Genomic DNA, 16,478 nt, shown 5'->3' with positions numbered 1-16,478 from the left:
CACGTAACAAGGGGTGCCTGTTTGGGACAAATGAGAGAATTTCCTCTGACAGGCAGCAAATTACAGCCCAGCCAGGTGGGAGTGGGGGGTACAGCTGGGAAATGATGGTTTACATATTTCAGATAGACATCCTCTCTCCCAAATGCAGCAGAAATCAGTTTGGCAAAGGCAGTTTCCTTGGAGAGATGCGCCACCTTCTGTCAGCCAGCACCACTGCTGGTCAACTGGCAGGTTCAAAATTAAAACATTTTATGGAGAAATCGAATTTATTTATACTGCTTGGGCAGATTCCCAAAGGAAATCAGCTATTATACAATTACTTTTTATGTTTATTATAAAAGGTCCTCCCAAGCTACTAATTTTAAGGGGTTGGGGTGCTCTTATGGTGTATTAACAGAGTTTATTTCTATTGGCTGAGCAGGAAAAGCAATCAGGAGAACAAGTTCTGATAACATTTGAATGGGAAAATATTAAAGATTTCTGACAAATATATTGAAAGAATAGAAAAATAGAATTTTATTGTTGAGGAGATTGGAAGAAAAAGTCCAATTCCTAAGATCTACATTATTGAAAGGTTATTAATTAGCCAAACTTGTCCATAAAATAACAGGATGGTTTGGGTTGGAAGGGATGTTAAAAACCATCTTGTTCCACCCCCTGCCATGGCAGGAACACTTTCCACTATCCCAGGCTGCTCCAGCCTGGCCTTGGACACTTCCAGGGATCCAGGGGCAGCCACAGCTTCTCTGGGCACCCTGTGCCAGGGCCTCCCACCCTCCCAGGGAAGAATTCAATCCCAAAATCCCTCTGGCAATTTGAAGCTATTCCTCCTTGTCTTGTCCAAAGTCCCTCTCCAGCTTTCCTGTAATCCCCCCAGCAGTGTCAGTATTTCTCTCATGCAGGTGTTTCATACCTTCTGCAGAGAATCCAACCCACACCAAGTAGGATTTCCTTGTCAGAGAAAGAGGGTCTCCATGCAAAACTTGCCTTTTCTTCATTCCTAGCTCCATCAGCTGTACCCCAAGGCACTGGTCCCCATCAAACCCAGTACCTAGGAAGAAGTTGTTCAATGATTGTGTTAGAAAACAGAAGAATTGGCTAAATTAGTTTTGAATAAAAAATTAATTCTAATGCAGTGTTACCCATGGATATCACTGTCAGCCACACAACTATTTGATATTTTGGACACACAAGATGTGCATAACAACAACTTCCTTAATTTCCTGTAGTAATTCCTTCTGGCACATCTGAAACTCAAATTTAATTTATTAATTTCACTGTTGCAAAATTCTCCCCTTCCCCAAATCTCAGCATCCCAATATCAAACACAGGCTCTGCTGTCAGAAGTCACAGGTCTGTGGGTTGTGATGGATGTGCTTGTAAAAGCATCACCAGAAGAGGAAAAGGACAAACACCATGAAGAAAAGAAGAAGAAAACATTCTCTGGTGATTACAAACAAATGAACCAGTGTGTGAAGCCAGTGAGAGGTGAAGATTGAAAACAATCCCAGTTCAAAAAAAGACAAAAGGGAGAAAATTACCTCTGTGATAAACAATCATCAGCTGCTCTCCATGTCCTGCCATGGACACCACTGGGCCTGGGAGACTGAAGATCTCCTTCTGGACTCCTCCAACTGTGAACACACGGACCAGCAGGGCACTGGTGGCACAGGCAGCCCAGCCCTGACCCAGACAGATGGCCTCAATCTCTTCATCCTTTGGCACATCCACAGTCCACTCCTTGTTGGCATCCCAGGAGCCAAAATGGATGCAGTGGAGCTTGCTAAGGCAGAGACAAAGAACCAACAAACATCTCAACATGAAGTAAATACAATATCTGAAAATACACCAGTATAACAAATTTTTGTCAGAGATCTCTGATGGAACTACAGGTGGCACTACAAATTTCAAGTGGTCATTTGCAAAGGTGTTGCTCTTATTATTCAAAAACTGAAGAGCCAGCTTGACCTCCAGCACTGTAGATTTAAAGTCTCTAAAGCCTGAAGCAGAGAGAGTTGAAAGGTCTGAGAGGAGATTTTTTAGATGGAAGTAGGTAAATGCCCTCCTTGGCACCCTGAATATCAGCCCTCATTAGAAGTCAGCCATGTTATGCTATTTTTCAAAGGGAAAAAACATTAGAAATTTCAGTTCTTAGTAACTGAAAACTGCCTATGACCAATCCACAGACATCATGCCTTTTGAGAGGTTACCCATTTACATTGAGAAAACACTGGCATTTTTAAAATGAGATAACCAATATATAACAGATAATACTTTTAGAGGATGCTTTTCAACTTACCACAAGGCTGTATGTGTGAAAATAAGAAAAAAGCTCTTTCTTCAAGATATTTCCACAGAAACCAACAATAAAGTACTGTTGAAACTGTTCTTAAATGCAAGAACAGAGTTTAGCTGGCCCAGCTGCTTAAATCTTTCTGTGGTTTTCTGTGGTTTCATAAACTTGTCTTCTTCACACTTGAAATTCTTATGGGTATCTCCAAATATCTCCTTGGCAACAGTGTGAAAAGAAATAGCTGAACCCTTATGATTGATCTTTGGTCTGAGCAGACTGAAAAATTGTTGTTCAGTTCCTTTGAGCCTGCATTGTGTAAAGTTTCCAGTATACATACATTTGAAAGAGGAATTAAGAAGAAATTTTTAAGAAACAAATTACATTTTTCAATATGCTTGAAGGCTTCAAGTAGGTGGAAGCTAAAATTCCACTGAGAGTGGTCCCACTGTCCCAGGTTTAGCTGGGTGTGTATTCTATTCTCATCTGTCAGAGGTGGGGCAGCTATGTTCTGTTCATGGGGCAGTTTTTTCTTTATCTCTCCCACAGCCAATCCTCCCTCCAGGAGATCTCTGCTGTCCATGGCCACTGAGTGTCCCTGCAGGGCTGATCCAATTCCAGCATCCCATGGGGAGATGCTGCGCCCAGGGGAGGAGCCAAGCATTCCTACCTGGATCCAATCTGAGCCTGGAGCAGCACAGCAGCCTTTGCCCCCTGCATTGCCAGAGGAGCAGCTTTCTGCTGCCCTGCATTGCCAGAGGGAGCCCAGGCCCATCTGCAGCAGCCCTGGAGCTGCAGAGGAAAACTCCCCCCTTGTGCAGGATCCCTGCTCCAGCAGCAGCACAGCTGGCACTGCAGGAGGGCTGGGCCCCCATGGGATGGGGCTGTGCCACCCCCTGACACACAGGGGGGCAGCTCCTGGTCTGACTCTGGCAGTGTATTTTTGGTTTGTTTTGGGTTTTTTTTGTTTGTTTGTACTATTGCATTTGTATTTTTAGTTTTCCTAGTAAAGAACTGTTATTCCTGCTCCCATATCTTCACCTGAGAGCCTTTTCAAAATTATAATAATTCAGAGGGAGGGGGTTTACATTTTCCATTTCAAGGAAGGCTCCTGCCTTCCTTAGCAGACACCTGGCTTTTCAAACCAAGACACCCATAAATAAAAAGCATGATCAAAACCCAAAAAGCTCAGAATCTATAGAAGCCGATAACAAAAGCCGAAATATTTGAAACAAGTTAAAAGCAGCTCCCTATTGTGGGTTTTGCAGAGCAAGACCATGACTTACCTTGCAAGCTCCTCTGTACTCTCACAGGCCAGCAGGATGGCTTCAGTGGAGAGGTCAGCCATGGTGTGGCCCAGGGAGTTGGGGAGGTGAGTGGCATGGTGCACAGAGGTGTCGTGGAACTCGATGTCTATGGCATTGTCCTGCTCGTCGTTGTAGCAGCGAATGATTCCAACCGAATTCCACACCTGGCAGAAGGAACCACACACCCAAAGAAACCCATCAAATCAAATGTGCTAAATCCATCAGATATACTGCCCTAAACCAGCCTGTTGTAATTATTTTATCTGGAACCAGAGTGGGTGGCAGGCTGGAGAAAGATTGGAGACCTGTGTAATCAGGACTTGTGGTTCCTAAAATAGCTGAATTAGGCAGAAAGTAGTTTCACTCTCACTGCTCAGCCATCTTTCTCCCCATCAAATTAAGTGTAAAGAACTTGCAGATAGAAAGAAATAGTGAATGATTAACATACAAGTCTTAACAGCACAAAATTATCCACAGTTCTGACATAGAAAGGAATTTTTAAATGCATTTGCTAGAATTGAGTAGCACAGGCACAAACTGCTTAGCTTGATTTTATCTCAAAGCAAAGTATTTATTTCTAAAGCAACTGAAATGTAAACCAAAACATTATGGAGTCCTTGCATGAAAACAAAGCTACTTTCCACTACTTAGCTTCACACTGTAAAGTATTAAAAAATATTGGACTAGATTAAAACGTGACATGAAATGGACAATATTAAAAACAAAATTAATATTCTAAATCTAAGTAACCAACATCTAAATCTAAATAACCACACAGATTTACCATGAATCGATGCATCAGATGCACAGGAGTGGAGCCAGACTGGAAGGGCTTTTGCCTGGGGGTTGGCATTGGCCCATCATAGAAAGGCCGCTGTGTAGATGATGGTGGCAAAGCTGAAAAGCCACCAGTCTGATCTTCACCATCATCCTCCTTCTCAAGAAGACTGGAACTAGCTTTTATCAACCCAATATCTAGAAGTAAAAAAAAAAAAATAATCTCACATGCAGTATTATGACAGAATATAGTTTAAAAAAATTTAAAACAGTCAAGATTTCTCTGGAAAAACAAAGCAGAATATATCTGAGTAGAGGATGCTAAAAGATCATCCCAGTAAAAGAGCTCTGGAAAATCAGTTCATTGTGTACCTAGTGAGTTATCATCATCATCATCAATTACTGCCCGTCTCACATGGCCTGGGGGTTGCATAAGGTCATCAGCATCATCCTCATGATCTCCAGTTTTTGGGGAAGAAGGTGGTTCAATCACATCCCCATTTAAATAATCATCATCATCTCCATCAAACAGATCGTTGTAGTCTTTGGCCACTGCACTGGCAACCTACAACCAGATTAGCCATCAGCACAGAACTTCCTTTGGACATGCAACTCCAGAAATAAATTAACACACAAGAGGGAACTTGTAAAGCACAAAACAAAGTGTTCCACATAACCTAAATAATGAAATTCATTCAAGAAGTCATTGGCACTGAGCACCTTGTCATTTGGCTTCTCTACATCACCAATATTTTCCAACAGCCCCAGATTTCCTTCATTGTCTGTGTAAGCAATTTGCTTATATTTAGGATGCCATGCCAGTCCACAAATTGAGTATTTTTTCTCATGCTTCATCCTACAAAGAATATGAAAATAATGGATTTTAGTAAGCTCCTCAGGGCAGAACCTTCCCCTCCAAGAGTTATTGCAAAAAGTGGTAATTTTTATTTAGTACAAGAAAGTGATATTACACATAATAAGATAATTAATAGGTCATCTCCAGAGTAAACAGCTGCTATAAAAATAGAGCAAGTCTTCCTTTTCTATGAAGAAAATAATTTAAGGTTTAAAAATCAATCAGAATCATATTCTTAAAACAACAGCTTCCTGATACACATTTAGAAGACAAAGGAACTCCTCAGCACTCATTTATTCCAGAAACATCCAGTTATAGAAAGAACATTATTAGTCTCTCTTGAATAAACTGATAAATTAATCCTCTACCTTTTCCACCCTTTATCCTTACAAAAATCATCCCATTAATTATTTACGTTATCGGTCTATAATTCTTGACATAGAGACTGCAGTTACAATCATGTTTCTTACTCAGAATATTCAGATAATTCTCTTCTTCTCTACCTCATTTAATAATACCTTTGATTTTAATTGGGGGGATATTTAGGGTTCTTTAAGAGCTTTAATTAACCAAATTGCATTTGCCAGTCTGTCCTTTTTGGCCTACAGGTGAGGATGGCTGACTGATTGAGCTGTGTTGCCCTTTCCCTCTAAAAAACATGTTACTGGGGCCTGGGATGAGAGGAAAATTTGTTTCCATCAAAGCCATCCTTTAATCTATCATCAGTTTGAAAAATAATAACAGATATACACAGATTGAAAGATTCTGGGATTTGAACAAATTCCACATGCAAGTCCCTTCCCTAAGGTGCCTGAAAAACCAGAACACTCTGAAAATCTCAGAGTTTTTCAAGAGGTAGAGTTCTACATTTGCACAAAAAAGTTTTACAGAAAAGACCATAAAATTCTATTTTGAGAAAAAGAGATGAATTTGGGGATTTATGGAACAACACTGGATACCTCTCTATGCACTGCTGGGTTTCCACATTCCACACCACTACATTCCCATCCACACTTCCAGCTGCCAGGAACTGCCCACAAGGAGACCAGACCACAACATTCAAGGGCTAAGGGAAAAAATAAAACAAATTATAATAAAAAGTAACCAATGCATGCACAGCATTCCTATTCTGGAGCTTAAAACAGGCAGACATTCTGGAATAAAAATATTAAGAATCATCTTTAGCAGACTATATTCAGCCTCCTGTATATGGGATGGGGTTAAGTAACTCTTTTTCTTTAAAAACTATTATAAAAATGGTTGGTTTAAAAAAAACACTCTTTAAGATAGCACACCTGTTTTTGTTTCAGAATATGCATCTTCTGTCATTAAACAGTGCCATGAGGCCAAACAAAACCCAATTCTAGACATGCAGAAACAGCAGAGTGTATTTTGCAAACTCAGCACTAAACATTGCTTTATTTATTTTGAACTTCATACAGTCCCACAAATTAAAATCCAAGGCTGTGTGTTCTGCATCTTAATAACACTAGAAGGTGGTGCTCTTCAACCCAAAAAATTTCAAGTACACAGTGAGGCCAAAAGAAAGAAGGTGGCACAGTCAGGTCTACTAAATTTCAGCTCAATAAAATAGAAAGTGAACAAGTGACATCTCTGCTCCATACAGAAATAATACTCCTGACATTTTCTCTAAAAAGCTCTGTATTTAGAGCAATTTGTGGAAACAGATGTTCTTCAGCTGCAGTGGGTGAGTCACCAGGAGACTTCAGAGACCTGGTGGGTTACTATAAATGAAGGAGGGGAATCACATGGAGGTGTTTGACACCACTCAGCATCTCTGCCCTCTGTTTTCCAACAGAAAGCAACAGGATGAGAAATTAAACAGAAAATGTGAACAATAATTACCAAGAGAAGGGGGCCAGGGAGAGGTACTGTGCAGAAGACAATTTTTAGCAGAATAACATTTAAATTACAGAGTATTTAACAAGCCCCTGGTTTCTGCACCTACCTGTGTGATGGAGGCATCTGACAGATCAAATTGACTATCCCAGGTCTCTCTTCTGAACAGTTCAACAACTTTATCTACAGGAACTGCCAGCAGCTGCTCAAAGGAAAAATATTACACCATTTAGAACAAGTTACCTGTCAAACAGAACACTCAAGCAGCACATTTCCCTCATTCAGAAGCCTCACAGATGTGACTGCCTCAGGATTTAACAGCTCTCTAACATCCCAACCATGCCAACTGAGAGAGCAAGCTGAAGTAATCTAAATTACAAGGTTCTTTAATGCTTTCCACAGGCAACAGAGCAAAACATGCCTGTTTTTACTGTAATCTTAATTTCCTTCTGGCAGAAAACTGCACCATAAGGTTATAGGTTCCTATTTATCAAAACATGACACACACACACATAGTTTTCAATGCCCTGAGCACAAGGCTTAGGTGATTCTTTACCCTCTCTCCCCAAACTCCTTTTGATCAGGTTACAATTTCTCAATAAATCTGATTTGAATAGCTGATTCCTAAACCAGCTCATTTCATTTTCCATAAAACTACATCGATGTTACTGGCTGGTTATTTCTTTAGGATCTGTTTTTGTTAGGATTCCATCAATTTGCTTTGTAAGAGAAGCAAGACAACTGCTTACATTTTGAATACATGCGTGTGTGAAGAATTTAAAAATGGCAAGTATTTGGTTTTATGCAATATGGATATTGAAACAATTTGTACTGAGGGTGACATTCACTCTTCCATGGAAAATTGATACATAACACTGTCATAGCAGCCAGGGATTTTGAAGAATCATGGAATCTTTTCAATGATTTTGAAGAATCATGGAATCTTTTCCACTTAGGTTGGAAAAGCCCTCTAAGGTCATCAAGTCCAACCATTAATGTGACAATGTCATCTTCACCACCAACCCCTGCCCCCAAGTATCACATCCACACAGCTTTTAAACCCCTCCAGGGATGGGAACTCCACCACTGCCCTGGGCAGCTGTGCCACGTCTGACAACCCTTTTGGTGAAGAAATTTTCCCCAATATCCAACCTAAACCTCCCCTGATGCAAACTGAGGCCATTTCCTCTTGTCCTGATGTTTGTGACCTGGGAGAAGACACCGACCCCACCTGGCTGCAACTTTGATCTTCAGGTGAAAAGAAAGGGAGGAACTTACTGAGGAAATATTTACTGACTAGAGCAAAATTGACTCCAAGCAGAGAAGGACAGGACTCCTTTGATGCTCTGTTGTGCACAATTTGATTGCTTCCCTCGTGTACAATGTTCCTTCCTATTCAAGCACACCAAGACTGTTTAATGCTGGTTAGGGCTGACAGCTGAACTCCTGCCAAACTCAGTCTGGAGCTTAGACAAGGAGCCATTTCCAGCTTTTTATGTTTCCTAAAAGGGAACTTCACCCCAAATATTTTCTTTACTCCCAGGAGGTGCAATTTGGGCTTGCCCAGATTGAATTGTACCATTGGACCCAGAGGCAAAAGAAGGATTAAGATGTGATAAAAGAATGCCCCTTACCTTGCCAGTGCCAGGTTGCCAGGCAAGCCTGCAGATTGATTTAGCATTTATCACATTACATTTCTGCAGCAGCAGCCAGCTTGTCGTGCATGTCTGAAAACAAAATTTTAAAATATAAGCTTTTTAGCTCAGCAAAAATCTGCTGTTTAGGAGAAAATCTTAAAGGATTTGGGTGGGGGGAAAAAAAACAAAAGGAAGAAATATATCTGAACTGAAATAATCTCTTTCATAAAAATACAGTAGTACATACTGCCTGAAAAATAATTTGTCAATGTAGCCCTGAAACTATTTTAATGACAATAAAACTACTTGTAACAGAAATAAGATCACAGAACATGTATTTTTAACCAAGTACAGAACAAATGAGCCCATCTATTCTTAGGTTATAGAGAAATGTGGCCAAAAAGCATTTGTCAAACCCAGATGAACTGCAGCAAGGTGACACAGCACAGCCTGAATATGGTCCCAGCTGTATAAAGAATGAATGGCTGTAATCTCAAACCCCAGCACAGATTCATGCATCAAACTGCCCCAGTCCTGGAACATTCTCAATGTAATTTCCCCAGAAGGCAGCCACTGTCAGTCTGGAACATGAAATTTCACACAACTATGCTTGTGTCTTAAAAAAGTAGCAAGCCACAAGTGTGGGGGGGATATTTTCAACTGCACTTACAGGAATAATTCCACGGGGATTCTTATTCCAGTCAGTGGCATTCAGCAAAACTAATTCCATATCCATATGCAGAACTGCCTTATTAAAGCCTTCACCTAAGTTCCTTAGAGTTCTAAGAGCAGAGGCTAAATGTGTTTACTACAGTTAATAAATTGTTTATTATAATCAAAATTCCTCAGTGCTGAAATTCTGAAATGAGGACTCTGATGTCAGCTGCTATCCTCATTTTGTCCTTGGCACTTACAGTGTTGGCCAATTAGGAGAGATGAACAGAAGGAATCAGGGATTTCACAGGCAGGAAGAACAAAACACAGCTACCCAGGCAACATTTCATAATCAGGTTTTGGAATTTCTCCCAGAAGCAGATAGAAGTATTCTGTGAAGTGTAGCTAGATTTCATCCCCAAAAGGAAAATCCTACTCCAGGAGGGTTATTTCAGTCCAGCTCTTCTTGCTGTCTGTGAAATCCTGGATTGCTTAGGAAAGATTTTATGTGGAAAGGGCAGCCTTTACCTGATCTGCAATGTTCCAGACTCTGACAGAACCGTCACAGCTCGCCGAGGCCTCGGTGAGAGAATGGAGTAAACAAATTAATAATTAAAGACATGGAGAAATTACTGCTGCAGAACTGAAAAATCCCTATAACCAATGCCACACACACAGGATACACAGGCAGTTTTAAGAAGACAACCACCCTGTTTAAACCACTTTAAGATTTAAAACTTTCCAATGTTGTCATCTTGGAGCTGTACTCAGCTCCAAGCTGCTATAATTACAAACCCTCATACTTCAAGTGAGCTATTTATTTCCAAAAGAGGCTCAAAATTGATGTTACATATCTTTAGTGAGGCACCTTTTCTCCTCTAAATTATATTCTAGAAGAACACAGACAGTAACTGATTAGTAAAGCAAAGACTGAGTTCTCCTGGGAGGCAACAAGTTGTGACAGACTCCATCACCAGCAAGGTCAGATGAAATGAAATTGTCTCATCTGCCCAGCCACTGGTTGGTTTTTTGGTAAAAAGAATATCCAATTTTTTTTCCCCCAAGGAAAATGAGATTCAAAGCAGAAAGCAAATAAGAAAAGTTTATTTTTACCAGGTAAACATCCTTGGGGTCAAAAGAAAGACTTAAAACAGGAGCATCGTGTCCTCGGAATGTTTTCTGCTTGCTGCTATCAGTCACCTCCACAACTTTGATCATAAAGTCACTGCAGATCACAATGACATAAAATTGTTAACATTGCTATTAACAATGACAAACTATTGTTTTATGGCAATAAAAATAGGCATTAAGTATCTTTTGGGGAAGTTACAGCTCTCAACACTACGTGATGCAATGGAAAATGAGAATCTTGAGGATTGTTACAATAGGACTCAGGCCAGACTGGTTTTAGCAGAAAATTATTTTTGTTCATGTCAAAGTTCATAAAATATGGTTGTTGTTTGAAGAAGATATTATGCACACACAGACTATATATCTCTTTAATATAATATTCTACATGATCTAATAAAAATATGTGCTCAGATACCAGAGAGCTGATGATTTAACAAGAGCTACCAACTGAATGGGACCAATATTCATTAATATAATTATTTGGCCAAGTGGCTTTTAAAATAAGATGGTTCAAGTAGTTTATTTTGTGTGACTTTTTAACAGGATTTTTAAGACTATTTAGTGTATCAGATACAATAAGAGAATTTTAACAATTTCATTCCTTCTTCCAAAATTGCAGCCAATGCTCCAGTTTAACTTAAAATATCAATCCTAACTTCTAAGACAATGAGCTCCTGTGATAAACTTCCAGTACCATTCCCTCTGAAACCTCATTGCAATACCCTCAGAAATTTCATTTTAGGATCTAATTCTATAGGGTTTACCATTACTTTTAACCTTTTTCATGTAGCTCATGAGAACTTTGGCAGCCAGTTGGATGTTAAATTTATATACAACTGAAGTTTGAAGATTTCATGTAAAAACAGAGAAATCTGGGACAAATAAAAGCAATTCTTCTCAGCTGCACCCCTTCACTTCATGGCTTTGACCATTCTCCTTTAGTATGACACAAAGACCTCACTGAGGGGTGGCCTGACAGTCTTGTGAGCTCTTTTTCCTAAAAATGTGGGAGCCCCAGCCAGGCTGCAGGAGTTCTGGGGGGTTATAAAAGTTTTAGAAGCAGCAAAGAGTTTGCTGTCTGCCTAATCTCTCTAATCAAAGCTGGATCCTGGGGCAGAGCTGTTCTCTCAGAAACAAGCACTGGCAGAGGGCCCAAAGCCATGATCCCTGTCAGATTTGGAGATTACAGTGGTTACTGCCCAGCCTCCCAGTTTTGGTGGAGCTGCTGCCAGAGCTCACAGTCCAGCACGTTCATCCAAAATGCTTTTCTGGTTCAATTCACACTTAGAGGAGTCAGGAAGCAGATCTCTGCCATCTCCCCTGTGGAGCAAAATTCCAGAAGAGAGGCAAGCAGGCAGTTTGAATTAGCTATGACTGCCCAAAGAATTCACTAAATCCAATTAAGAATCACCTGAGCCTTAAATACACTAAAAAAGAAAAAAAACCAAAAAACCTATTTGGCTATTTGGCCTCCTCTGTTAAAGGACTAGAGTATATTCTGTAAAAACACACATGCTGCCCTAAGAAAAGAACTAAACTACATATTAAATTCCCCTCAGGCAAGTCTTGAAAGTGTCATCTGTTATCATTTGGCAGATCAGTGATGCTTATGCCAGAGAATGACTCAAAGCTCTCACACAAATCAGAACCAATCTAACTTTTAGATGTGCACATTCATCTGCAGCTCCATGACCCTGAGCAGCTGGGACATCGTCCTCAGCTCCCAGTGACAAAACCCTCCCTGAGAGGAGACATCCACAAGGGTGAACACTTGTGCTGAAAACATTCAAGCCTCCTAAAGAAAAGAAATGATTTCACAACACCAGACTCCCATATAAAACTACTTGGTGGATCAAGTATCTCCCAGAGCATTGTTTCCTAAACTCCTCTTCATTCCTTTCTTCCCCTCCACCCTCCTTGAAGGCATTTTCCAGCCCTCAGAGGTTTGTGGGTTCATGACCTCGTTGGTAACAACCAGCCTGTGAGGAAATTTCCAGATTCTGAAGGGCAGCAGTGCTTTTCCTCACACATTACCTGGAGCCAGCAGCAACTTTGGTGCCATCAGGACTAAAGGTGACGTGGTTGACAGGCATGGTGAAACGAGTGAGGATCCCATCTGGAGCTCCCTCAGGAAATGTGTGGATCTGGACAGTGTTGTTGGAGACTGCTGTGATCAGCTTTCCATTCTGACAACAAAATCAGCCACAAAATCTGTCACTTAAAACACATTTATGCCACAGAGACAAAAATCCCACTCTGATGTCCCAAATATTTTGTCCAATTATTCATTTATATATTCATTTCATTCATTTATTCATTCATTTGTTTATTCATTCTTTATTCATTTCAAAAAGGTCTAATAGTAAAAGTAGTACAGGAAATACTCTTTAACTTATATTTTTTCCACCCAAAAATACAGACAAGCATAGTAACTTTAATAATTTATCACTTTAACCAAACTAACTTGCATGCTATTTAGATTTGCTGCAGCATCAGGAGAGGGCACTCTTGGACTGGAATTCTCAGTTAAATACCATCAGAGAAAGAAGAGAAGTGCATGAACTACAGCTCAGTTCTTTGCAGAAAACAGAAGGCAGATGTTTACTAAAAATTAATCCAGATTTTAAAAAGTGCAAAACAAAAATAATTATCCCATACATGGAAAATAATACCTCTTTGAGTGACAATACTATTCCTCAGTTGTACACAGTAGTAAAATTTTAAAATTAATATAAAGAAATGCCTTACTTTCCTTTTTATTGTGTGCTTTTGGAGGGGAGGCAGTATTGTGGTTGGGGTTTTTGCTAAGGTGTATAAAATTATACTAAAAATCCTGAAAGTAGAGGAAGCAGCAGTCAGTAGTGAATAACCTAAAAATATAATAAACTAGATTTATTACCTAGATTACAACATCTCAGAACAGCCCCTCATGGCATTTCATTAATGACGGGTAATTTTTGAAAAAGGATTTCCTGACATTTAAGTCTCCCACTGCTTAAAAATAAAACATCCCTCAAAACTAGGAGCACCTTTTTAAATTTTTCCCAGGATTTTTTCTCATCTGTTCTTTAACAGATTTACCAATTTCTGGCTCTGCCACTGATTTGCTAAGAGAATCCATTCAAGTCATGTGGTTGGTTTGTGAAACAATAATTAATGTGAGGGAAATCTACAGCAAAATACCCTAAAAATCAATGATGAAAACAGATTTTACAGGTATTGAGGAATAGATACATGAGGTATGTTAAAAAGAACATAAGAAAGAGGATTCAATTAAGGCAATAATTCTGAATAAGATTTCAAATTATAATTCTTATAATACAATACAAATATGTTAATACTCATTTATTTCCTCTTTCATACTCCTCTACAAAATCACAAGTAGTTGAAAAACTATCTTAAATTTTCTCTTTATCACTGCCAGGTTAAATACACAATATCTGTAGAACTGATGAAGGCTTCTGGAAGTCTTCCCTTCTAAAATTGCCCCACAGACAATATTTTAGACCCACTATGATTAATGTAATATTAAAAAAATTGGCCATGAAGGAAACAATGTGACAATTCTCAAGCTAAATACATGAACATGCATAGTAAAAATAATTATTTTCTATTATATAAATCTTCTCCTCACTTCAGGGACACTGGGTCAGAGGCATCTTTGGGCCAAACAACAATTTTGAGAGTGAAACATCAACCAATTATTAAAAAAAAGTGTTACCAAACCATTATTCACTTTGTGAAAGCAAGTTTTGATTAATACAGATTATAATTCCTTGGACTTACTTTAACACAGGCCCACATAAAACAACCTCTTGGCTTTCTTCCTAATACTTGATGATCACATCCTATGCTGGGAAAATTCTTGCAACTCACATGGTGAGAAAACACTGAAACAGCTTAAAAAGTTCACTGCATAATTAGCTTAATCTGCTGGGTTTGGTTCTCAGAAAGGAGATCAAAGTCAGAAATTAATATAACTGAATGTGAAGAAAGAAGAGGGGAAAAAAGCATTAGAGAAGTTTAATGTAAGTTATAATTCCTTCACAGCTGTATGGGGTAGAATGAATTGTCAGAGGTAATTCCTGTTTATTGTTACCCACAGAGGCGGCATCCCTGAGCTGGCAGATCCACAGTCTGGAGGAAGATCCAGAATGTGGAGGAAGATCCACAACTGTGAGGAGTTATGTTAACAGCCCTACCTTTAGAGCACATGAGTAGGCCTTTTCTCCCACATTAATGGACTTTGGATCATCATCATCCAGGTTTTCCCAAATCCTAACATCTCCATCACTGCCACAAGTCACAATGCAGCTGTGGACAGACACAGGATTTGTTAACATCCAGGAATCTGCATCCTTTATAAAGCATTTGCTTGGAATGCCAAACGAGGCTTTTTGTGGTTTCAAGGGATTGTTATCAGACCATCTCTTATGAATTGGCTTTGCAATGACAATGAACTTAAGAAAGAAATAAAATAATATGAACTTTAACCATAACCAGTATATAAGGTGGATCCTCTGAGTTTGTTTTGAGAGGGTTTGAGGTGTTTTTTAGTTTACTTTTTAGTCTATAAAAAGGTAATACTAAATATATAGTTTGTATTTATACATTCAAGAACTAGCACAAGGAAGAGATGAAAATATAGCAATCCCAATATTGCATTCCTTCAACTATATTTTTAATTTCTTAGTGCATACATAAACGTATTTACTCCCACACTACACTGATTTCTGCTAAAATCTATGAAGTCACTCTCATAAAATGTGCACATAGAGTTTTTAAATATATAATACTTACTATATATATATATATACACATGGGGAGATATATATATATATGCTTATATTTAAGTTATAAATCAATCACTTCTAAAATCAGAGCACCTAAATATGTCACACAGCCAGTTGTCAGCACAGGCAAAACCCAAAGGATTTCTTGAACCATAAATCCATCCCAGCATCTCACACAGCAGTGGCTGATACAGAAACTTACAGAATCATTCAGATTGAAAAAGCCCTCTAAGATCATCCAGTCCAGCCATTCCCCCAGCAATGCCAAGGTGACCAATCTGTGTCCCCAAGTGCCACATCCACACAGCTTTTAAATCCCCCCAGGGATGGGGACTCCACCACTGCCCTGGGCAGCTGTGCCAGTGCCTGATCACTCTTTTAGAGAGGAAATTTTTCCTAATACCAAACTGCTGGGAAAGCATCAGACAGGTACAAGCCCAGCCCTCTCTTGGCTCTGGAACGGGGCTGTTACCTGCCGGTGTCATCGAAGCAGACATCGGTGTGTCCCTCGGTGTGGCCGTACCGCATTGGCTTCTGCTTTGATGGCATCTTTGCTCCCACCTGTCTGCTCATGGAGAGGAAAAAAGAGGAGAAATAACATCAATTAAAGGGAAACACTTCAGGAAGAGCATCAGATGGGGGGGGACAAGGTGAGAGCTGCTGGGACACCCACCCATCCAACCACCGGCGGGGATGGGGACATGGGCTGGGAACACCAAGGGGATGGGGACACAGGATGGGAGATGAGGACACTGTGGGGATGAGGACATGGGAATGGAGATACTACTGGGAGGGAAGCAGGGGACACTGCAGCGATGGTGACATCACAGTGATGGTGGCACGGGGAGGAGATAGGGACACTGTAGAGATGATAAGGATGTGGGATGTAGGATGATAGGGACACTGACATCGCAGTGATGAGGACACGGGGTTAGGGGGAGCCACAGGGATGGGGGGCATCGGGAAAAAGACCTGGGGTAGGAGATGGGGACATTGGATATTGCGAGGATGAGGGACACGCTGATGAGGTCACGGGGTAGGAAATGGGGACACTTGTGAGGGCGACAATTCAGGGATGGGGATGTTGCGGGGATGGGAGATGGGGACACTGTGGGGATGGGGACTCTGCGGGGATGGGGACACAGGGTTAGGGGGCGTGAGGAGGGGGACAAC

The 16,478-nt window shown here is 40.2% G+C and overlaps 1 protein-coding gene across 1 annotated transcript in view; it reads right to left on the bottom strand.

Annotated features, from left to right (window-relative positions):
- WDHD1 (WD repeat and HMG-box DNA binding protein 1) overlaps positions 1 to 15,865 on the bottom strand; it is a 26,507-nt gene extending 10,642 nt beyond the window's left edge. Inside the window, 15 exon segments of the mRNA XM_031066330.1 lie at positions 3 to 17; positions 914 to 1,051; positions 1,542 to 1,783; positions 3,577 to 3,761; positions 4,382 to 4,572; positions 4,747 to 4,939; positions 5,095 to 5,230; positions 6,190 to 6,296; positions 7,200 to 7,292; positions 8,725 to 8,817; positions 9,910 to 9,960; positions 10,495 to 10,606; positions 12,547 to 12,698; positions 14,715 to 14,826; positions 15,778 to 15,865. Coding sequence (XP_030922190.1) covers positions 3 to 17; positions 914 to 1,051; positions 1,542 to 1,783; positions 3,577 to 3,761; positions 4,382 to 4,572; positions 4,747 to 4,939; positions 5,095 to 5,230; positions 6,190 to 6,296; positions 7,200 to 7,292; positions 8,725 to 8,817; positions 9,910 to 9,960; positions 10,495 to 10,606; positions 12,547 to 12,698; positions 14,715 to 14,826; positions 15,778 to 15,854 — 1,897 coding nt within the window. The 5' untranslated portion in view covers positions 15,855 to 15,865.
- Between the last annotated feature and the right edge of the window lie 613 nt (positions 15,866 to 16,478).

This window comes from Geospiza fortis, unplaced genomic scaffold, assembly GCF_000277835.1.
Source record: "Geospiza fortis unplaced genomic scaffold, GeoFor_1.0 scaffold23, whole genome shotgun sequence".
Lineage (NCBI taxonomy): Eukaryota > Metazoa > Chordata > Aves > Passeriformes > Thraupidae > Geospiza > Geospiza fortis.
This window is presented reverse-complemented; position numbering and strand designations above follow the sequence as displayed.